Source organism: Scyliorhinus torazame, chromosome 14, assembly GCF_047496885.1.
Source record: "Scyliorhinus torazame isolate Kashiwa2021f chromosome 14, sScyTor2.1, whole genome shotgun sequence".
In the NCBI taxonomy this organism is placed as follows: domain Eukaryota; kingdom Metazoa; phylum Chordata; class Chondrichthyes; order Carcharhiniformes; family Scyliorhinidae; genus Scyliorhinus; species Scyliorhinus torazame.
In genome coordinates, this window is record NC_092720.1 from 223,703,914 (window position 1) to 223,728,245 (window position 24,332).

Consider the following 24,332-nt stretch of genomic DNA (forward strand, 5'->3'; position numbering starts at 1 on the left):
GCTCCGGTTTCCTCCCACAGTCCAAAGATGTGCAGGTTAGGTGGATTGGCCGCGATAAATTGCCCTTAGTGTCCAAAATTGCCCTTAGTGTCCAAAATTGCCCTTAGTGTTGGGTGGGGTTACTGGGTTATGGGGATAGGGTGGAGGTGTTGACCTTTGGTAGGGTGCTCTTTCCAAGAGCCGGTGCAAACTCGATAGGCCGAATGGCCTCCTTCTGCTCTGTAAATTCTATGATAATCTATGACATCACGACTGATCTGATGTGGTCTGGTCTAACCACATCCCATCAATGAATAAAAGAAATATATATTTTTTCTTAGATAAGGAGGCCAAAAATGCACACTGCTCCAGATGTGGTCTCCCCCAGACCCTGTACAGCTGCAGTAAGATATCCCTGCTCCTGCACTCAAATCCTCTCGCAATGAAGGCCAACATACCATTTCCAATTTGGTACCTGAATCTTATTAACCCTGTGCCAATTACTTGTGGTTCCAATAGTAATCCAGAGATTATTATCTTTTTGGTTTCTGCTTTTTAATTTAGCGCCTACCTGTTCATACTCCCTTTGCAGAACCTCTGTTCCTGTTCTTCCTGTGTTGTCGGTACCCACGTGGACCACGACAACTGGATCTTTACCCTCCCACTGCAAAGCAGAAACAGGTCCGACAGGTAATGTGATCTGGAAACACCCCAACCCAGCCACATTCCTTCACCTGCCCTCGCCAGACGTGCAAATGGCGTCCAGTACAGAGGCTGAGATCTTTGCCGAGGAGCTGGTCTGCCCCATTTGCCTCGAATTCTTCAGCGACCCGGTGACACTGCAGTGCAGCCACACCTTCTGCCGGCCCTGCATCACCCAGTGTCGGTACGGCCAAAGTCAGGAGTCCTGCCCCGAATGCCGGGGGTCCTTCAGCCAGCGGGACCTGCGCAGCAGCCGTGCGCTGAGGAACCTGTCGGAGAAAGCCCGCCGTTTGAGCCTGGGGGGTGAGACGGGAAGTCTGCCCAGCGACGAGGGACGGGCGCTCTGTCCCAGGAGTGAGCAGCGACCCGTTTACCTGGCCCGCAGACGTGTCCCCGAGCACGGCAATCACGCAAAGGCTTCGTCAAGGGAATGGATTGAGGTCTGTAAAGATGCATGATGCACGCTCACGCTCACGCTCACACTCACACTCACACTCACACTCACACTCACTCACACACACTCACACTCACACACACTCACACACGCTCGCACTCACACTCACACTCACACTCACACTCACACTCACACACACTCACACACACTCACGCACACACTCACACTCACCCACACACTCACACTCACCCACACACACACACACTCACACTCACACACGCACACACTCACACACGCATGCACAAAAAACACACACTCACACACAAACACGCAGTCACGCGCACATTCACACACATGACTCAAACACTCACATACACACTCTCTCACACTCACTCACACGCAAAGCACACACTCACACGTGCGCGCGGGCTACGGATGGGTTTTTCCACCTTTCTGTGCTGGGTGTTGGAAAACGGTGTCTGTCTGGCTGGTGGGTTACTGGGGCCTATCGGATACTGCAGACCTTTCCGTTGATTCAGCCGCGAGAGGCAGGCCGGGTCTCTGACAGTGTCCCTACCTCTGAGAGCCTCCACGCTCCCCACCCGCCTGGCAGCCATATTCAAAACGCTCCCATGGTGTCCAGTGACCCGTGAGCCAGCCCTCCCCTCCCCGTCCTCGGTTACTCTCCCCTCCCTTCCTCTTCCCTCCCCTCCCCTCCCCTACCTCAAAGGAATTGAGGCCAGGGTCGAATTGAATGGCGGAGCTGGCTCGAGGGGCCGAATGGCCCACTCCTCATGTTTCTTCTGATCTTATGTCTTTTATGGCCCCGTGTTGTTTCTGGCGGCATTGCTGCTTCACAGCGCCTGGGTCCCAGGTTCGATTCCCGGCTTGGGTCACTGTCTGTGCGGAGTCTGCACCTTCTCCCCGTGTCTGCGCGGGTTTCCTCCGGGTGCTCCGGTTTCCTCCCACAGTCCAAAGACGTGCAGGTTCGTGGGGTTAGGGGGCTAGGAGGGGGGTTTGGACCTCGGTAGTGTGCTCTTTCAGAGGGTCAGTACAGAATCGATGCGCTGAGTGGCCTCCTTCTGCACTGTCGGGATTCTATAGCTATGGGTGAGCCGGAGAGATCCCACTGCACTATTGGAAGAGGTGCGGCGGGGGGAGGTGTGGGGCGGGCCGGGTAAACCATTCAGGACAGAGAGAAGGCGACGTTTCTTCCCCCAGAGAGCAGTGGGCCCGTCAACCCCCACGGGAAGGAGTTGAATCCAAAATATTCTGGGTTAAGATTCTCCGCTTCCCGATGCCAATTTTGTAATCGCTGATCGGGCGGAGAATCCATTTCTAGGGCTGAATCGAGGGCCTTGTTTCACGCCCCCTCCGAACCGGTGTCATGGAGGCGCGTGGTGTGCACCGCAGGCCATTGGGACTGCCTCTGGACGTCACAGGAATGCTCTCCCCCCCCCCCCCCCCCCGTGATGCTCCGCCCCCGACGGGCCGAGATCCCCACCGCAGGGTTGACGTGTGGCTCAGGAACCCGGCGTGGCGGCTGCGGACTGCGCCCAGCGCAGTCGGGCGGAAGCCGTGCTGCTACGGGGCGGGGGGGGGGCTTCAGCAAAGGCTGGGGGGGGGGTGTCCAGGGGGGGGGGGCACTGCCTGGCAGGTCGGGTCCACACAGGACCGGCGCCTTGTTGTACGGCTCGACCGCGGTCCAGGCAATTCTCCGGCCGTTTATTCCGCGGAGGTCGGGCTGTGTGGGAGGGCGCGGGCCACCAATTTTTTTTTTCCAACGTAAAAGGCCTCAGATCCTCCGCATTTAGCCTCGGAGTGTTTACAAGAAGCAGTTAGATATAGCACTGAGGGCGAAGGGGAGCAAAGGCTATGGGGAGAAAGCAGGATTAGGCTATTGAGTTGGATGATCAGCCATGATCGTGATGAATGGCGGAGCGGGCTCGAAGGGCCAAAAGGCCTCCTCCCATCTTCTATATTTCCATATCTGTGGGAGTTTGAAGTCCGCAAATTGTTTACCGTATGTCCGACAGTACAGTTAGCGATCGTACATCAACCGTGCATCATTGACTGGACGGTCCTTTGCTCGTGTTATAATCGAGAGTATTTTCGTTATGTGTAGGCCGAGCTCCTGTCGGCGATCGATTGCCTCAGGGGAGAAAGGGAGCGGCGTCGAGACGCTCAACGCCAACAAACGCACAACGTCTCCAGACTGAAGGTGAGGTGCTCCCGCTCCACCTCCCCCTGCCTTCCCCAGGTCCCGCTCTGTTACTCAATCCCCTTCGCTCCACAGGGGCAGGCCGACAGTCTGCAGGCCCACATTGCCTCCGAGTTCGAGAAAATGCATCGGACCCTGCGGGAGAGAGAGCAGCGTTTACTCCGGAATCTCCGGGAAGAGGAGGAGAGGCTCCTGCAACCCATGGAGGACGACCTCCGAGCGATCCGAGAGGACTTGGACTGGATTGAGCGGGAGCTGAGCGATGTCCAGGCACAGCTGGAGGGTCACGGCCTGGCTTCCTTTGCGCAGGTAAACTCTGTTATTGAACTCAGCTCAGTAAAACAATAAATCAAATTCAGCTCGATGGTCCAGAACGTTTGACAACCAATTATTGGTTCGCAACTGATATAAGGGCAATCTTGTGGGTGTCGCCCCTTCAACTGGCGATGTGTGAGAGAAAGTGCGAGTGAGGGAGGGAGAGAGGGTGTGAGCGAGAGAGAGAGAAAGAGAGAGTGTGTGTGAGAGAGAAAGAGAGAATGTGTCTGTGTGAGAGAGAGAGAATGTGTGTGTAAGAGAGAGAGAGTGCGAGAGAGAGAGTGCGGGTGTGTGTGTGAGAGACAGAGAAGGAGAGAGTGTGTGTGAGAGAGATAGAGAAAATGTGTGTGAGAGAGAGAAAGAGAGAATGTGTGTGAGAGAGAGAATGTGTGTGTAAGAGAGAGAGTGAGAGAGAGAGAGAGAGAATGTGTGTGAGAGAGAGAATGTGTGTGTAAGAGAGAGAGTGAGAGAGAGAAAGAGAGAATGTGTGTGTGAGAGAGAGAATGTGTGTGTGAGAGAGAAAGAGAGAATGTGTGTGTAAGGGACAGAGAGTGTGAGAGAGAGAAAGAGAGAATGTGTGTGTGAGAGAGCGAAAGAGAGAATGTGTGTGTAAGGGACAGAGAGTGTGAGAGAGCGAAAGAGAGAATGTGTATGTAAGAGAGAGAGAATGTGTGTGTAAGAGAGAGAGAGTGCGAGGGAGAGTGCTAAATTGGGGGAAGAACAACTGTACCAAAATTCAGCAGGAGCTGGGGAATGTGGACTGGGAGCAGCTGTTTGAAGGTAAATTCACATTTGATATTATAGAATGTACAGTGCAGAAGGAGGCCATTGGGCCCATCGAGTCTGCACCGGCTCTTGGAAAGAGCACCCTACCCAAGGTCAACACCTCCACCCTATCCCCATAAACCAGTAACCCCACCCAACACTAAGGGCAATTTTTGACACTAAGGGCAATTTATCATGGCCAATCCACCTAACATGCACATCTTTGGACTGTGGGAGGAAACCGGAGCACCCGGAGGAAACCCACGCACACACGGGGAGGATGTGCAGACTCCGCACAGACAGTGACCCAAGCCGGAATCAAACCTGGGACCCTGGAGCTGTGAAGCGATTGTGCTATCCACAATGCTACCGTGCTGCCCTTACGTGGGAGGCTTTTAAAGAGAGGTTGATTAGAGTGCAGGACAGACACGTCCCTGTGAAAATGAGGGATAGAAATGGCAAGATTAGGGAACCATGGATGACAGGTGAAATTGTGAGACTAGCTAAGAGGAAAAAGGAAGCATACATAAGGTCTAGGCGACTGAAGACAGACAAAGCTTTGGAAGAATATCGGGAATGTAGGACCAATCTGAAGCGAGGAATCAAGAGGGCTAAAAGGGCTCATGAGATATCTTTAGCAAACAGGGTTAAGGAAAATCCCAAAGCCTTTTATTCATATATAAGGAGCAAGAGGTTAACTAGAGAAAGGGTTGGCCCACTCAAGGACAAAGGAGGAAAGTTATGCGTGGAGTCAGAGAAAATGGGTGAGATTCTTAACGAGTACTTTGCATCGGTATTCACCGAGGTGAGGGACATGATGGATGTTGAGGTTAGGGATGGATGTTTGATTACTCTAGGTCAAGTCGGCATAAGGAGGGAGGATGTGTTGGGTATTCTAAAAGGCATTAAGGTGGACAAGTCCCCAGGTCCAGATGGGATCTAGCCCAGGTTACTGAGGGAAGTGATGCACAATCAATACACTCGAGACAAAGAGGAATCATATCTAATCGGCTTTAATCAGCTAGAACTGTACCCAGCAGCGATGATACAGAAAGTGAAGGCTGCTGGGATGGCATCGGTTCTTAGCCCCACCCTGAGAGGTGGGGTATATGTACATTATCCAATGGGAGACCCCTAGGTCAAGCCAATGGTCATTCACCTCTCAGATACTGCAATACCTGGTATTACCACAGGAAGTGAGAGAGGAAATAGCTGGGGTCTTAACAGATATATTTGCAGCATCCTTGTACATGGGTGAGGTACCGGAGGACTGGAGAATTGCTAATGTTGTCTCCTTGTTTAAGAAGGGTAGCAGGGATAATCCAGATAATTGTAGACCGGTGAGCCTGATGTCAGTGGTAGGGAAGCTGCTGAGAAGATACTGAGGGATGGGATCTATTCCCCTTTGGAAGAAAATGGGCTGATCAGTGATAGGCAACATGGTTTTGTGCAGGGAAGGTCAAGTCTTACCAACTTAATAGAATTCTTTGAGGAAGTGACAAAGTTAATTGATGAGGGAAGGGCTGTAGATGTCATATACATGGACTTCAGTAAGGCATTTGATAAGGTTTCCCATGGTAGGCTGATGGAGAAAGTGAAGTCTCATGGGGTTCAGGGTGTACTAGCTAGATGGATAAAGAACTGGCTGGCAACAGGAGACAGAGAGTAGTGGTGGAAGGGAGTGTCTCAGAATGGAGAAAGGTGACTAGTGGTGTTCCACAGGGATCCGTGCTCGGACCACTGTTGTTTGTGATATACATAAATGATCTGGACGAAGGTATAGGTGGTCTGATTAGCAAGTTTGCAGATGACACTAAGATTGGTGAAGTTGCAGATAGCGAGGAGGACTGTCAGAGAATACAGCAAAATATAGATAGATTGGAGAGTTGGGCAGAGAAATGGCAGATGGAGTTCAATCCAGGCAAATGCGAGGTGATGCATTTTGGAAGATCTAATTCAAGAGCGGACTATACGGTCAATGGAAGAGCCCTGGGAAAATTGATGTACAGAGAGATCTGGGAGTTCAGGTCCATTGTACCCTGAAGGTGGCAACGCAGGTCGATAGAGTGGTCAAGAAGGCATACAGCATGCTTGCCTTCATCGGACGGGGTATTGAGTACAAGAGTCAGCAGGTCATGTTACAGTTGTATAGGACTTTGGTTAGGCCCCATTTGGAATACTGCGTGCAGTTCTGGTCGCCACATTACCAGAAGGATGTGGATGCTTTAGGGAGGGTGCAGAGGAGGTTCACCAGGATGTTGCCTGGTATGGAGGGCGCTCGCTATGAGGAGAGGTTGAGTAGATTAGGATTATTTTCATTAGAAAGACGGAGGTTGAGGGGGAACCTCATTGAGGTCGAGAAAATCATGAGAGGTGTGGACAGGGTGGATAGCAACAAGCTTTTTCCCAGAGTGGGGGACTCAATTACAAGGGGTCACGATTTCAAGGTGAGAGGGGGAAAGTTTAAGGGAGATGTGCGTGGAAAGATCTTTACGCAGAGGGTGGTGGGTGCCTGGAACGCATTGCCGGCGAAGGTGGTAGAGGCGGGCACGATAGCGCCTTTTAAGATGTACCTCGACAGATACATGAACGGGCGGGGAGCAGAGGGATACAGATCCTTAGAAAATAGGCGACAGCTTTAGATAAAGGATCTGGATCGGCGCAGGCTGGGAGGGCCGAAGGGCCTGTTCCTGTGCTGTAATTTTCTTTGTTCCTCTTTGAGAGTGAGGGTGTGTGTGTGAGAGAGAGGGAAAGAGAGAATGTGTGTGAGAGAGAGAAAGAGAGAATGTGTGTGTGTGTGAGAGAGAGAGAGAATGTGAGAGTGAGAGAGAGAGTGTGCGAGAGAGAGAAAGAGTGTGCGAGAGAGAGAGAGAGTGTGCGAGAGAGAGAGTGTGCGAGAGAGAGACAGTGTGCGAGAGAGAGAGAGTGTGCGAGAGAGCGTGAGAGAGAGAGAGTGTGCACGAGAGGGAGGGAGAGAGAGAGAGTGTGCACGAGAGGGAGGGAGAGAGAGAGTGTGCGTGAGAGAGAGAGAGAGTGTGCGAGAGGGAGAGAGAGAGTGTGCGAGAGAGAGAGTGTGCGAGAGAGAGAGTGTGCGAGAGAGAGTGTGCGAGAGAGAGAGAGAGCGTGTGAGAGAGGGAGAGTGCGCGAGAGAGTGTGAGAGAGATAGTGTGTGCGCGAGAGGGAGAGAGAGAGTGCGCGAGAGGGAGAGAGAGAGTGCGCGAGAGGGAGAGAGAGAGTGTGCGAGAGAGAGAGAGTGTGCGAGAGAGAGAGAGTGTGCGAGAGAGAGAGAGTGTGCGAGAGAGAGTGTGCGCGAGAGAGAGTGCGAAAGAGGGAGAGAGCGTGTGAGAGAGAGAGTGTGTGCGCGAGAGGGAGAGAGAGAGTGCGCGAGAGGGAGAGAGAGTGCGCGAGAGGGAGGGAGAGTGTGTGAGAGAGAGAGAGAGAGTGTGTGAGAGAGGGAGAGAGAGAGTGTGCGAGAGGGAGAGTGAGAGTGTGCGAGAGGGAGAGTGAGAGAGTGAGAGTGTGCGAGAGAGTGAGAGTGTGCGAGAGAGAGAGTGCGCGAGAGGGAGAGAGAGTGTGTGTGAGAGAGAATGTGCGAGAGAGTGAGAGAATGTGCGAGAGAGAGAGAGTGCGCGAGAGGGAGAGAGAGAGTGCGCGAGAGGGAGAGAGAGAGTGCGCGAGAGAGAGAGTGCGCGAGAGAGAGAGAGTGCGCGAGAGAGAGAGAGTGCGCGAGAGAGAGAGAGAGTGCGCGAGAGAGAGAGAGAGTGCGAGAGAGAGCGAGAGTGCGAGAGAGAGTGCGAGAGAGAGAGAGTGCGAGAGAGAGCGAGTGTGTGAGAGAGAGAGAGTGTGTGAGAGAGAGATGTTCTCTGTATGTATGGATGGCGATGTCTTTCTGGTAGAAATGATCAGACAACATACGGCTTTGTGAATGAACAAAACTGTTTATTAACCCACTAAAACACTAAAGGGTTTCTATGATGTCTACTGTGATTACTGTTGGATAATATCGCTAAGTACAAATAACTGTGATTAACTAATATTAATTACCATTGACTAAGGAGCTAGTTGATATGCGCATGGGCTCTGTGCCTCCTCTCCACATTCTGCTTCACATGTGTCTGTGTTCCAGTAACATTCTCCTGTCGCCACGCCACCTATCTCCGGATGCTAGAATTGTAATCTATAAATAACATGACATGTGTGAGTGTCTGTGTGTGTGTGTGTGTGTCTATCTGATGTGTGTATCTGTGTGCATGTGTCTGTCTGTGATAGCGTATCTGTGTGTGTGTCTGTGTGTGAGAGTGTGTCTATCTGATGTGTGTATCTGTGTGTGTGTCTGTGTGTGAGAGTGTGTCTATCTGATGTGTGTGTCTGTGTGTGTGTCTGTGTGTGAGAGTGTGTCTATCTGATGTGTGTATCTGTGTGTGTGTCTGTGTGTGTGTCTATGTGTGTGAGTGTGTCTATCTGATGTGTCTATCTGATGTGTGTGTCTGTGTGTGTGTCTGTCTGTGATAGCGTATCTGTGTGTGTGTCTGTGTGTGAGAGTGTGTCTATCTGATGTGTGTATCTGTGTGTGTGTCTGTGTGTGAGAGTGTGTCTATCTGATGTGTGTGTCTGAGTGTGAGAGTGTGTCTATCTGATGTGTGTATCTGTGTGTGTGTCTGTGTGTGAGAGTGTGTCTATCTGATGTGTGTATCTGTGTGTGAGAGTGTGTCTATCTGATGTGTGTATCTGTGTGTGTGTGTCTGTGTGTGAGAGTGTGTCTATCTGATGTGTGTATCTGTGTGTGTGTCTGTGTGTGAGAGTGTGTCTATCGGATGTGTGTGTCTGTCTGTGATAGCGTATCTGTGTGTGTCTGTGTGTGTGTCTGTGATAGCGTATCTGTGTGTGTGTGTGTCTGTGTGTGAGAGTGTGTCTATCTGATGTGTCGATCTGATGTGTGTGTCTGTGTGTGTGTCTGTCTGTGAGAGTGTGTCTATCTGATGTGTGTGTCTGTGTGTGTGTCTGTGTGTGTGTGTCTATCTGATGTGTGTATCTGTGTGTGTGAGAGTGTGTCTATCTGATGTGTGTATCTGTGTGTGTGTCTGTGTGTGAGAGTGTGTCTATCTGATGTGTGTATCTGTGTGTGTGTCTGTGTGTGTGTGTCTATCTGATGTGTGTATCTGTGTGTGTGAGAGTGTGTCTATCTGATGTGTGTATCTGTGTGTGTGTCTGTGTGTGAGAGTGTGTCTATCTGATGTGTGTATCTGTGTGTGTGTCTGTGTGTGAGAGTGTGTCTATCGGATGTGTGTGTCTGTCTGTGATAGCGTATCTGTGTGTGTCTGTGTGTGTGTCTGTGATAGCGTATCTGTGTGTGTGTGTGTCTGTGTGTGAGAGTGTGTCTATCTGATGTGTCGATCTGATGTGTGTGTCTGTGTGTGTGTCTGTCTGTGAGAGTGTGTCTATCTGATGTGTGTGTCTGTGTGTGTGTCTGTGTGTGTGTGTCTATCTGATGTGTGTATCTGTGTGTGTGAGAGTGTGTCTATCTGATGTGTGTATCTGTGTGTGTGTCTGTGTGTGAGAGTGTGTCTATCTGATGTGTGTATCTGTGTGTGTGTCTGTGTGTGTGTGTCTATCTGATGTGTGTATCTGTGTGTGTGAGAGTGTGTCTATCTGATGTGTGTATCTGTGTGTGTGTCTGTGTGTGAGAGTGTGTCTATCTGATGTGTGTATCTGTGTGTCTGTCTGTGTGTGAGAGTGTGTCTAAAAGATGTGTGAATCTGTGTGTGTGTCTGTGTGTGAGAGTGTGTCTATCTGATGTGTGTATCTGTGTGTGTGTCTGTGTGTGTGTGTCTATCTGATGTGTGTATCTGTGTGTGTGTGTGTGTGTCTATCTGATGTGTGTATCTGTGTGTGTGTCTGTGTGTGTGAGTGTGTCTATCTGATGTGTGTATCTGTGTGTGTGTCTGTGTGTGTGTGTCTGTGTGTGAGAGTGTGTCTATCTGATGTGTGTATCTGTGTGTGTGTCTGTGTGTGTGTGTCTGTGTGTGAGAGTGTGTCTATCTGATGTGTGTATCTGTGTGTGTGTCTGTGTGTGAGAGTGTGTCTATCTGATGTGTGTATCTGTGTGTGTGTCTGTGTGTGAGAGTGTGTCTATCTGATGTGTGTGTCTGTGTGTGTGTCTGTGTGTGAGAGTGTGTCTATCTGATGTGTGTGTCTGTGTGTGTGTGTCTGTGTGTGTGTGTCTGTGTGTGAGAGTGTGTCTATCTGATGTGTGTATCTGTGTGTGTCTGTGTGTGTGTGTCTGTGTGTGTGTGTCTGTGTGTGAGAGTGTGTCTATCTGATGTGTGTATCTGTGTGTGTGTCTGTGTGTGAGAGTGTGTCTATCTGATGTGTGTGTCTGTGTGTGTGTATCTGTGTGTGTGTGTCTGTGTGTGAGAGTGTGTGTATCTGATGTGTGTATCTGTGTGTGTGTGACTGTGTGTGTGTCTGTGTGTGCAGCAGCCTGTCTATCCACGCACATTCCTGGCCATTTTACCACTTCACCTTCACAAATGTTGAACAGTAGTTCTCCGATGCTGAGAGCTTTGTGTGACAGGTCTAACTATACCTCCGCTCGAATTGCTGAACATCGAACATTCCAGCGCAGTACAGGCCCTTCGGCCCTCGATGTTGCGCCGACCTGTGAAACCACTCTAAAGCCCATCTACACTATTCCCTTATCGTCCATATGTTTATCCAATGACCATTTGAATGCCCTTAGTGTTGGCGGGTCCACTACTGTTGCAGGCAGGGCATTCCACACCCTTACTACTCTCTGAGTAAAGAAACTACCTCTGACATCTGTCCTATATCTATCTCCCCTCAATTTAAAGCTTTGTCCCCTCGTGCTAGACATCACCACCCGAGGAAAAAGGCTCTCACTGTCCACCCTATCCAATCCTCTGATCATCTTGTATGCCTCAATTAAGTCACCTCTTAACCTTCTTCTCTCTAACGAAAACAGCCTCAAGTCCCTCAGCCTTTCCTCACAAGATCTTCCCTCCATACCAGGCAACATTCTGGTAAATCTCCTCTGCACACTTTCCAATGCTTCCACATCCTTCCTATAATGCGGCGACCAGAATTGCACGCAATACTCTAAATGCGGCCGTACCAGAGTTTTGTACAGCTGCAACATGACCTCATGGCTCCGAAACTCAATCCCTCTACCAATAAAAGCTAACACACCGTACGCCTTCTTAACAACCCTCTCAACCTGGGTGGCAACTTTCAGGGATCTATGTACATGGACACCGAGATCTCTCTGCTCATCCACACTGCCAAGAATCTTACCATTAGCCCAGTACTCTGTTGTTATAACCTGCCTGCTTACCATTGGCTGGGGACTAATGACAATCCCACAATCCTGTGGGAGTATGAGCTTCCCCAATGAGGGGGGGCGGAGAAACCATTAGTAACTGGGCGGAGAGATGGCAGATGGAGTTTAATCCGGACAAATGTGAGGTAATGCATTTTGGAAGGGCTAATGCAGGTAGGGAATATACAGTGAATGGTAGAACCCTCAAGAGTATTGAAAGTCAAAGAGATCTAGGAGTACAGGTCCACAGGTCATTGAAAGGGGCAACACAGGTGGAGAAGGTAGTCAAGAAGGCATACGGCATGCTTGCCTTCATTGGCCGGGGCATTGAGTATAAGAATTGGCAAGTCATGTTGCAGCTGTATAGAACCTTAGTTAGGCCACACTTGGAGTATAGTGTTCAATTCTGGTCGCCACACTACCAGAAGGATGTGGAGGCTTTAGAGAGGGTGCAGAAGAGATTTACCAGAATGTTGCCTGGTATGGAGGGCATAAGCTATGAGGAGCGATTGAATAAACTTGGTTTGTTCTCTCTGGAACGAAGGAGGTTGAGGGGCGACCTGATAGAGGTATACAAAATGATGAGGGGCATAAACAGAGTGGATAGTCAGAGGCTTTTCCCCAGGGTAGAGGGGTCAATTACTAGGGGGCATAGGTTTAAGGTGAGAGGGGCAAGGTTTAGAGTAGATGTACGAGGCAAGTTTTTTACGCAGAGGGTAGTGGGTGCCTGGAACTCGCTACCGGAGGAGGTAGTGGAAGCAGGGACGATAGGGACATTTAAGGGGCATCTTGACAAATATATGAATAGGATGGGAATAGAAGGATACGGACCCAGGAAGTGTAGAAGATTGTAGTTTAGTCGGGCAGTATGGTCGGCGCGGGCTTGGAGGGCCGAAGGGCCTGTTCCTGTGCTGTACATTTCTTTGTTCTTTGTTCTTTGTTTAAACTACAAGTATAAATAAAGCTGGCCAGTTTGGAACCAGCAGGAATGTGTGTGCAGCAAGGGAAGTTGCTGCTGCTGTTATATATATGTTATTGTAAATAAATGTTATTACTTTGTATCCTTAAAAATCGTGCTGGATTCTTCGTGGCCCTCACAAAACTGGCGACGAGGGTTAAAGTGAATAGCTGAAGCCACCTCCCTGGATTTTTGTTGGATACAGGTTGGAAGTTGTTTTCTATTATACCATGCCTCTGTACGGACGTTTGGATGTTTTTGATGCTGCGCTGGAAAGCTGGAACCAATACACACAACGGATGCGTTACTATTTCCGGGCAAACAATATCACCGAAAACGAGAGCCAGGTGGTCATATTGCTCACCGCCTGCGGCCCGCATACGTTTGGGGTGATTAGGAGCCTTACGTACCCAGCTGCGCCGGACACCAGAACGTTTGATGAACTTGTGAATATAGTGGGGCAACACTTTAGCCCAACCCCGTCCACGATAGTCCAGCGTTACCGGTTTAATACCGCTGAGAGGACCCCTGGAGAATCCCTTGCTGATTTTCTATCCAGGCTACACAGGATTGCGGAGTACTGTGACTGGTGAGACCTTGTCAGAAATGTTACGCGACCGTTTGGTTTGCGGTATTAACAATGCAGCAACCCAGAGAAAGTTGTTAGCGGAGCCAACATTGACTTTTCAACAGGCCATTCAAATAGTCTTGTCCCGAGAGAGCGCAGAGCGAGGAGTACAGGAGCTACAGGGAATGGAAGTGCATGCCTTGGGGCGCAACCCCTTCCGTCCGAAAACGTCCCCCCGCACTCCTGCGGTACCTTGGGCGAGGCACCGTCCGGACCGATGCCAGTGGCCGTCGGACATTCCTCCCCGAAGGGAGCCTTCTCCAGAGCCAATGGATGAGGAGCCATGTCCGTGTCAGACTTGTAGGCGCCGACCCCGTCGCGGACGGCGGTCCTGGGGGCGCCAGAGGCGCTGTCGTTTCGACCGAAACAGCCCAGGGGCCGTAACTGGGACCAGCCCAGGGGCCGTACCTTCCATGTGGATGAACCTGCGGCGACTACTCCTGAGGACGTGGAGACGGAGGACGACTGCCTGCAGCTGCATTGTGTGGCAGCTCCCCGTGTGGCCCCCATTAAGGTGACAGTATGGGTCAATGGCCACCCGCTTGAGATGGAGTTGGACACTGGCGCAGCGGTCTCAGTGATCGCCCAGAGGACATTCGACCGCATCAAGCAGGGTATACAGACCCTTACACTAACTGACTCACAGGCCAGGTTGGCCACCTACACGGGGGAACCACTGGACATTGCAGGAACTACAATGACCCCTGTTGTCTATGGACGCCAGGAGGGGCGTTTCCCACTTATCGTGGTGCGCGGCCATGGGCCCAGCCTGTTGGGTCGGGACTGGTTGCGCCATTTGCGGTTGCAATGGCAGCACATCCTCCAAACAGTTTCTGGAGGGTTGACTGAGGTGCTAGGACGATACCCAGATGTATTCCAGCCTGGTTTGGGGAAAATAAAAGGGGCCGTAGCCCGTATCCAAGTTGAACCAGGAGCCACGCCGCGCTATTTCCGGGCGCGGCCAGTGCCTTACGCCTTGCTCGAGAAGGTAGAAGGGGAGCTCACTCGTTTGGAGAGTTGGGGTATTATCAGGCCCGTCCGTTTTGCTGACTGGGCAGCACCAATTGTACCTGTAATGAAGCCAGATGCCACAGTTCGCTTGTGTGGCGACTATAAACTTACAGTGAATACGGTTTCCCGACTCGACCGATATCCAATGCCTCGCATAGAGGATCTCTACGCGAAACTTGCAGGTGGACTCTCATTCACAAAATTAGATATGAGTCACGCCTACCTTCAGTTGGAGCTGGACCCTGCCTCCCGACCATATGTAACAATTAATACACACCGGGGCCTGTATGAATATACACGGTTGCCCTTTGGAGTATCCTCTGCCTGCGCAATTTTTCAACGTGTTATGGAGGGTATTTTGAGAGGTTTACCACGTGTGGCTGTCTACCTAGATGACGTGTTGATTACAGGGACGTCGGAGCAAGAGCATTTGGAAAATCTGGAGGCTGTCCTTAGACGCCTTTCGGAGGCTGGAGTCCGTTTACGCCACACAAAGTGCGTATTTCAGGCAAAAGAAGTAGTCTACCTAGGTTATCGGGTGGACCGCGAGGGTCTGCACCCCGTCGCAGAGAAGGTGCGTGCAATTCAACATGCCCCCACCCCGACTGACACTTCGCATCTTCGTTCTTTTCTCGGTCTCGTAAACTATTACGGGAAGTTCCTCCCCAATCTGGCAACTACGCTGACCCCCTTACACCTGCTGCTAAAGAAAAATCACACCTGGGTTTGGGGTCAGCCGCAAGAAACCGCTTTCCGGCGGGTAAAGCAACAATTGTCGTCGTCTGGGTTACTAACCCACTATGATCCTGGAAAACCTTTGCTCGTCACATGTGATGCACCCCCGTATGGTATTGGGGCTGTCCTGTCCCACAAGATGGAGAACGGGGCCGAGCGACCGATAGCTTTCGCCTCCCGCACATTGACTGCAGCGGAGAAGAAGTACGCGCAGATCGAGAAGGAGGGCCTGGCAGTGGTTTTCGCGGTGAAACGTTTCCACCAGTACGTGTATGGCCGCCATTTCACTATCGTGACTGATCATAAGCCTCTGCTGGGACTTTTCCGAGAGGATAAGCCAATACCGCCCATTGCTTCTGCACGGATCCAGCGCTGGGCTTTGTTGCTTGCTGCATACGAGTATTCTCTGGAGCACAAACCAGGTACGCAGATAGCGAATGCCGACGCACTGAGCCGATTGCCTTTATCGACCGGCCCCATGTCGACCCCCACGACCGGTGAGGTGGTTGCAACCCTAAATTTTATGGACACCTTGCCTGTCACGGCATCACAGATCCGTGAGTGGACCCAGACGGAGCCAGTCCTGTCAAAGGTTCGGCACATAGTCCTGTATGGTGGGCAGCATAGACAGCTCCCAGGCGAGTTGCGGGCATTTTCCTCCAAGCTGTCAGAATTCAGCGTGGAAGACGGCATCCTCTTGTGGGGGACGCGTGTGGTTGTCCCGGAAAAAGGCCAGGAGCTGATATTATCAGACTTGCACAAAGGGTATCCGGGCGTGACCAAAATGAAAATGTTGGCCTGGAGTTATGTCTGGTGGCCAGGCCTCGACACCGACATTGAGAATGTGGCCCAAAACTGCTCCATTTGCCAGGAGCATCAGAAGCTTCCGCCGGCCGCGCCCCTACATCACTGGGAATGGCCAGGGCGGCCTTGGGCACGCTTGCATGCAGATTTCGCCGGCCCTTTTCAAGGATCCATGTTCCTTCTATTAATCGATGCCCAGTCTAAATGGCTAGAGGTGCATAAGATGCAGGCGACAACGTCCTGCGCAACAATTGAAAAGATGCGTTTGTCTTTTAGTACGCATGGCCTCCCCGAGGTGCTGGTCACGGATAACGGCACTCCATTCACGAGTGAGGAGTTTGCGAGGCTCACGAAGATGAACGGCATACGCCATATCCGCACTGCCCCTTACCACCCGGCTTCAAATGGGTTGGCAGAGCGCGCAGTGCAGACATTCAAAAGAGGCCTAAAGAAGCAGTCTTCCGGATCAATGGACACGAGACTGGCTCGCTTTTTGTTTACATACAGGACCACCCCCCATACGGTGACTGGGGTAGCTCCCGCAGAACTCCTAATGGGCCGGAGACTTCGCACCCGCCTTAGTATGGTTTTCCCGGACATTGGCGCAAAAGTACGCCGCACACAAGAACGGCAGGGACAGGGATTTTCTCGGCATCGTCCGATTCGGCAGTTTGCGCCCGGTGACCCAGTGTTCGTTCGGAATTTTGCTGGTGGTGCCCAGTGGGTTCCTGGTGTAATCTTTCGCCAAACGGGCCCTATATCTTACCAAGTGCAAGCCCAGGGTCGTCTCCAGCGAAAACATGTAGACCACGTCCGGTCCAGAAGATCATCCCCTCAAAAGATTCCCCGCCCCCGGAGCTCATTTCTCCAGCCGCAAAGACCAGAGACAAGGGAAGGTAGTCCTCACAATCTTCCACTGGTGCCTCACTCGAAGCCTGCGCAGGTCGTTACGGAACCGAATGGAGATAGAGACGCTGACATGACGGAGGCAACAGACTCTGACTCCAAGATGGAGACACAGGATGCATCAGAGGGAGAATCCTCGGGTCCACGGGCTGTGGATGTACAACCGTTGCGCCGTTCATCACGGAAGCGCCGGTCTCTGTCTCGTTACACGCCGCCTGATCCAGCGCCGCGTGCAAATGGTGTCCGGCCTGCGGCAAAACGAGTCCGACGCCCTCCTTCGCCAGGGTCTTCGGTGGATTCCTTGGACTTTGGGGGGAGGGATGTTATAACCTGCCTGCTTACCATTGGCTGGGGACTAATGACAATCCCACAATCCTGTGGGAGTATGAGCTTCCCCAATGAGGGGGGGGCGGAGAAACCATTAGCAGACTCCCTGTATAAATAAAGCTGGCCAGTTTGGAACCAGCAGGAATGTGTGCAGCAAGGGAAGTTGCTGCTGCTGTTATATATATGTTATTGTAAATAAATGTTATTACTTTGTATCCTTAAAACTCGTGCTGGATTCTTCGTGGCCCTCACAAAATCTGTCTTCCTGTTATTCCTTCCAAAATGAATCACCTCACACTTTTCTGCATTAAACTCCATTTGCCACCTCTCAGCCCAGCGCTGCAGCTTATCTATGTCCCTCTGTAACTTGTAACATCCTTCCGCACTGTCCACAACTCCACCGACTTTAGTGTCATCTGCAAATTTACTCATCCATCCTTCTACGCCCTCCTCCAGGTCATTTATAAAAATGATAAACAGCAGTGGCCCCAAAACAGATCCTTGTGGTACACCACTAGTAACTGGACTCCAGTCTGAACATATCCCATCAATCACCACCCTTTCAATCACCACCCTTTGTCTTCTTCCAACTAGCCAATTTCTGATCCAAACTGCTAAATCACCCTGAATCCCATGCTTCCGTATTTTCTGCAGTAGCCTACCGTGGGGAACATTATCAAACGCTTTACTGAAATCCATATACACCACATCAACTGCTTTACCCTCATCCACCTGTTTGGTCACCTTCTCAAAGAACTCAATAAGGTTTGTGAGGCACGACCTACCCTTCACAAAACCGTGTTGACTATCTCTAATCAAATTATTCCTTTCCAGATGATTATACATCCTATCTCTGATAAACCTTTCCAAGACTTTGCCCACAACAGAAGTAAGGCTCACTGGTCTATAATTACCAGGGTTGCCTCTACTCCCCTTCTTGAACAAGGGGACAACATTTGCTATCCTCCAGTCTTCTGGCACTATTCCTGTAGACAAAGATGACTTATAGATCAAAGCCAAAGGCTCAGCAATCTCCTCCCTAGCTTCCCAAAGAATCCTAGGATAAATCCCATCCGGTCCAGGTGACTTATCTATTTTCACACTTTCCAGAATTGCTAACATCTCCTCCTTACGAACCTCAAGCCCTTCTAGTCTAGTAGCCTGAATCTCAGTATTCTCCTCGACAACATTGTCTTTTTCCTGTGTGAATACTGACGAAAAATATTCATTTAGCACCTCTCCTATCTCCTCGGACTCCACGCACAACTTCCCACTACTGTCCTTGACTGGCCCTACTCTTACCCTAGTCATTCTTTTATTCCTGACATAATATTTAGAAAGCTTTAGGGTTATCCTTGATCCTACCTGCCAAAGACTTCTCATGTCCCCTTCTGGCTCTGCTTAGCTCTCTCTTTAGGTCCTTCCTAGCTAACTTGTAACTCTCGAGCGCCCTAACTGAACCTTCATGTCTCATCTTTACATAAGCCTCCTTCTTCCTCTTGACAAGTGTTTCGACTGCTTTAGTAAACCACGGTTCCCTTGCTCGACCACTTCCTCTCTGCCTGACAGGTACATACTTATCAAGGACACGCAGTAGCTGTTCCTTGAACAAGCTCCACATTTCCATTGTGCCCATCCCCTGCAGTTTTCCTCTCCATCCGATGCATCCTAAGTCTTGCCTCATCGCATCATAATTGCCTTTCCCCAGATATAACTCTTGCCCTGCGGTATATACCTATCCCTTTCCATCACTAAAGTAAACGTAATCGAATTGTGGTCACTATCACCAAAGTGCTCACCTACCTCCAAATCTAACACCTGTCCTGGTTCATTACCCAGTACCAAATCCAATACGGCCTCGCCTCTCGTTGGCCTATCTACATACTGTGTCAGGAAACCCTCCTGCACACAATGGAATGAAGTGACCCAACCTGCTTCCTAGGATTTATTAAGCAGAAAGCGTGAAAGCAAATCGGGCGATACGAGGTCAGGTTCACCACGAGATCCGTCACTCGGGTCAGTTTTAAGGATTGCCTGCAAGGGGTGAAGTGAGGGGGCGGGGTGGAGGAGGGGGGGGGGGGGGGGTTTGAGGTTGAGGGAGGAAATTCCAGAAATGGGGGATGCTCAAGGGGCCGGCATTCCATAGCATCCCTACAGTGCAGAAGGAGGCCATTCGGCCCATCGAGTCTGCACCCACCCTGTCCCCGTAACCCCATCTCACCTTTTGGACACTAAGGGGCAATTGATCGTGGCCAATCCACCTAACCTGCACGTCTGTGAGCTGGAACTGGAGCACCCAGAGGAAACCCAGGCAGACACTGGGACCACGTGCAAACTCCGCAGTCACCCAGATAGCCAGGTCCAGAGGCACTGAGGGCAGCAACGCGCGCATCAGCAGCGGATGAGCCAAGGCAGGTGTTATGGGCCACGGTTTGGAGAACCCCAAAGTATATCATGGAGTTCACCTGACACATAACTTTTACTAGATTGTGGTATGGGGAGCACACGGCCCACTCTACAGGTGTGGGACAGCAGAAATTGAAAAGTATTTCTTAAAGCAAAATAATGTTTATTCCATGAACTCAAGTTAACCTTTCTAAAACAAACAGTGAACATCTGAGCAACCATCAATTCAAATACAACCCCCAAAGAATACAACACTAAGTAATCCTTAAACTTTCCTTTTAACATCTATAAGACATTAAAAAAAACTTTTAACAGAAGCACATCAGGTTTAAATTCTCTACTGAGAACAGTTATCACTCTGAATTCACCAAATGATCGAGAGATAGTCTTTACATGGCAGAGAGATCAACAGTACACCTTCTCTGGCTGGCTTCAGCTCCAACACTGAAACGAAACCAAAAAAACACAGACGCACCCAAGCTTTTCCTCAAAGTGAAACTAAAAACTGACGGACAGCCCAGCTCCACCCACACTCTGACATCACTGCAGTAACTCGAGCAGACAAACATTTCTTAAAGCGACATTCACTATAGCTATTCGATTTAACCCCCCCCCCCCCCATTTCTTAAAGGTACTCCCACATGACACAGGAGGGGTGTTGAGCAATACTACGGAGGTGGAAATAGGCGTTCTTAGCGGCGGTACGAATGTGGGGTTGGAAGGTCGCTTGTGACTGAAATGTAAATTCTGTCTCTTTCAGGGGGAACACCGGTGGAGGAAGAGGTAAGACACTGTTTTTAGCGACTTAAATTAAAACGAATTACCCTCAAGTTCCTCAAAAAAGACATTGAATCTTTCCCTCTTTCTAGAACGACAGATAACTATAAAAGCCTGCCACCAATCCAGGCGGATCTGTCGCTGGGAATATTCAAGGGTCCTTTGCAATATGCAGCTTTAAAAGAAATGATGATCACGATTAACCCTGGTGAGGAATGAAACCTTCTCCACGCTTTACCCGTAAAAACTGCAGCAGCTGAAAACCTTCGCTAGTGGAATATTTGGAATGCACAAGGCTGCTGTATAGGAACAGCAAGTGATTAGGGAAGCTAATCGAATGTTCTTGTTTATTGTGAGGTGGAACTGATTGAGGGGGAAGTAATCACACCAGGAGAGAGGTTATGCTTCAGTTGTAGAGGGCATTGGCGAGACCACATCTGGGGCATAGTGCGCAGTATTGGTCTCCTTATTTCAGGAAAGGTGTCGATGAGTTCGAAGCAGTTCAGAGAAGGTTCACCAGACTAACACCAGGATTGGGCGGGTTGTCTGATGAGGAAAGGTTGGAGAGGTTCGGTTTGTATCCGTTGGAGTTTAGAAGAGAGAGAGGCGACTTGATCGGAACCTTTAAGACCCTGAGGGGGTGCTGACGGGGTGGGTGTGGAGAGGACGATTCCTCTTGTGGGAGAATCTAGAACGAGGGGGTCACTGTTTAACAGGGGTCGCCCATTTAAGATGGAGATGAGGAGAATTATTTCCTCTCGGAGGGCGGTGAGTCTCTGGAACTCTCTTCCTCAAAAGGCGGTGGATGCAGAATCTCCGCTTATTTTTGACAGAGCTGGATAGATACTCGATTAACAAAAGGGGTGAAAGATTTCATTGAATTCCGACAGTGCAGAAGGAGGCATTCTGTCCAACAAATTAGTATTTTGTGCAAATATTTACTCAAGAATATTTACTCTCAACAAGGATAGTGCTATGTATATTATTGAGTGCCTCGATTATTCACTCCCCCCCCCCCCCCCCTCCGACGGACAGTGTCAGCCGCGTGCACCATCGACAAGGTTCACTGCGGGAACTCACCGAGGTTCAATCAATATGACGATTTATTCTCTCCCTCTTTCTCTCTCTCTCCCTCTCTTGCTCCCCCTCTCTCTCACCCTCTCTCTCTCTCTCACTCTCTCTTTCTCCCCTTCTCTCTCTCTCCCCTTCTCTCTCCCTCTCTCTCCCTCTTTCACCCCCGCTCTCTCCCTCTCTCTTTTCTCTCTCTCTCCCTCTCTCTCCCTCTCTCTCCCTCTCTCTCCCTCTCTCTCCCTCTCCCCCTCTCTCTCCCGCTCTCTCCCTCTCCCTCCATCTCTCCCCCTCTCCCGCTCTCTCCCTCCCTCTCCTTCTCCTTCTCCCTCTCTCCCTCTCCCCCCCATCTCCCCCCCATCTCCCCCCCATCTCTCCCCCTCTCCCGCTCTCTCCCTCCCTCTCCTTCTCCCTCTCCCCCCCATCTCCCCCCCAATCTCCCCCCAAATCTCCCCCCAATCTCCCCCCAATCTCCCCCAATCTCCCCCCAATCTCCCCCCAATCTCCCCCCAATCTCCCCCCAATCTCCCCCCCTCTCTCCCGCTCTCTCCCGCTCTCTCCCGCTCTTCCCCCCTCTCTCCCCCTCTCTCCCGCTCTCTCCCGCTCTCTCCCGCTCTCCCCATCTCTCCCCCTCTCTCCCCCTCAGCTCCAGCCCCGTTGACCCTCGATCCAAGGACTGCACATTGCCGCCTCTTCCTTTCCGAGGACCTGATGGAGGTGAGACACGGGGACTTCCGGCAACAGCTGCCTGAGACGCCGGAGCGATTCAGTCCTTACGTGTGTGTCCTGGCCAGCGAGGGCTTCACATCGGGGAGGCATTACTGGGAGGTGGCCGTGACGGACAAAACCAAGTGGGATGTCGGCGTGGCTCGGGAATCTGTCGACCGGAAGGGGAACGACGCTCCGACGCCTGACACCGGATATTGGATGGTGTGGCTGCGAAACGGGAGGGATTACTGGGCCGTCACCAGCCCTCGCACTCGCCTCTCCCCCAGGGCCAGGCCGCGGAAGATTGGGGTATTCCTGGACTACGAGGGGGGACAGGTGTCCTTCTACAATGCGGACGACATGTCCCATCTCCACACCTTCACCCACACCTTCACGGGGAGGCTTTTCCCCTACTTCAGCCCCTGTCTGAATGAAGGGGGGAGGAATTCTGAGCCCCTGCGAATTTGCTGCACAGCTTGGCTCTGATGGGGGATCTGCCCTCCCCCTATCCCCAGGACCCCACCTACCGTTACGACAGTCAGGGTCAATTTAGCGCGACCAAGGACACGAACCCCAAAACACTTTTAAAATTTAATTTGCAAAACTGTGAGGAGTTATGCTGCTGACAAATAGGGATATGGTATATTATAATCAACTTTATTCGTAACGCAGGATCAAACACATTAACATCACAGAAAATATCTTACAATTAACAGTTCAACAATACTTAACAATAAAAGGAAACGCTTGTAAGTTCTAACTGATCCCTTCTCTATCTCCAGTCGAGCAAAACCATCACAGGACAAACACCACTTGTAAAGGAAGTTAGCAAATACATGGAATCTTGCTGTCCTCTGGGTTGATATTCCTTGGAAAGACTGCTTGAAGAGAGCAAGAGATCCTTTCAGGAAACCAGCCTGCAGTTTCCTCGTGTCTGTGTCAGACTACTGCTTAGCCTGACAGCATTTGGCAAAAGCTCCTGCTCAGCTTGCTACAGACCTGGCTCCTCCCGTTACCGACATCATCTTTATCCCATTCCGGTCCCTTGACCTGCTTTAAAGTCGAAACAAAACCGGCGGCATTCTCCGCTCCTGAGACTAAGTGTTGACCCCGGAGTAGGATTCGCGGAGTTCTGCGACAGCAAAACTGGCGTCACCCCTGGACCACTTCAACAACCAGTGAGGGGCGAGCAGCCGCGTCACGTAAAACGCCCGGCCTCCACGAAATAAACGGCTGGGGAATCGCCGGGCCCGTGCGCGGCGACGAGCGGTAGCAGCGTCCAACATGGCACCGGCTGCGCCCGGGCCCGAATGGCCAGATAGTGCCCCCTTGGACACCCGCTCACCACCCCCCCCCCCCCCCGTTCCCGCAGCCCTCGAAGAAGCCCCACCGGCCAGCAGCGCGGCTCCCGTCGGACTCTGGCCGCAGTGGATGCCGTTTCGGAGACGGCAGAGCACGTGAAACCTGCGTAAAACAGGCGCCAACCCCGATACCATCGCAAAAATGGATTTTCCGCCCGATAGCCGGTTGTGAAACCAGGATCGGGAAACGGAGATTCCCGCCCACAATGTTTTGGAGTCAGCCACTCCCTGCGATAGCGAATTCCACAGGCTCACCGCTCTCTGGGTCAAGACATTTCTCCGCATCTCTGTCCTAAGTGGTCTACCCCGAATCCTCAGACTGTGACCCTGGTTCTGGACACCCCCCACCATCGGGAACATCCTTCCTGCATCGACCCTGTCCACTCCTGCTAGAATTTTATAGATTTCCCCATAAAAACAGCCGAGCAGTAATGACCCAGAGAGTCATGTTTTTTTCTGTGATGTTGGTGGAGGGGTGAATGTTGGCCCAGACACTGGCGGGGAAACCCCCCCCCCCCACCACCGCACCTCTTCCAAATAGTGCAGTGGGATCTTTCAGAGCCACACATAGAACCCTGAGCCCCAGAATCCCGATAGTGCAGAAGGAGGCCAGTCTGTACTGACCCTCTGAAAGAGCACACTGCCATGCGTGTGAGTGTGTGCGTGTGTGGGTGTGTGCGTGTGGGTGTGGGTGTGTGTGGGTGTGTGTGTGTGGGTGTGTGTGTGTGGGTGTGTGCGTGTGTGAGTGCGTGAGTGTGTGCGTGTGTGAGTGTGTGCGTGAGTGTGTATGGGTGTGTTTGTGCATGAGTGTGTGTTTTATGTGTGTGTGTGCGTGTGTATGGGTGTGTGCGTGTGAGTGTGTGCATGGGTGTGTGTTTGTGCATGGGTGTGTGTTTGTGCATGAGTGTGTGTTTTATGTGTATGTGCGTGT

The 24,332-nt window shown here is 51.2% G+C and overlaps 1 protein-coding gene and 1 long non-coding RNA gene across 3 annotated transcripts in view; one reads left to right on the plus strand and one right to left on the minus strand.

Annotated features, from left to right (window-relative positions):
• LOC140390581 (uncharacterized) overlaps window positions 1-24,332 on the minus strand; it is a 61,563-nt gene that overhangs the window by 9,136 nt on the left and 28,095 nt on the right. The gene's annotated exons all lie outside the window — the stretch shown is intronic.
• On the plus strand, window positions 617-22,804 carry LOC140390579 (nuclear factor 7, brain-like). Of its 2 annotated transcripts, XM_072475778.1 has the most exons (6): window positions 617-1,121; window positions 3,201-3,296; window positions 3,372-3,605; window positions 20,248-20,270; window positions 20,357-20,472; window positions 21,979-22,804. In XM_072475778.1, exons 1-6 carry the CDS (start codon window positions 735-737, stop codon window positions 22,524-22,526), a joined length of 1,404 nt encoding a protein of 467 aa, XP_072331879.1. In that variant the 5' UTR covers window positions 617-734; the 3' UTR covers window positions 22,527-22,804. The 2 variants fall into 2 exon arrangements, with proteins under 2 accessions (XP_072331879.1, XP_072331878.1); XM_072475777.1 differs by having other exon boundaries at window positions 3,201-3,605.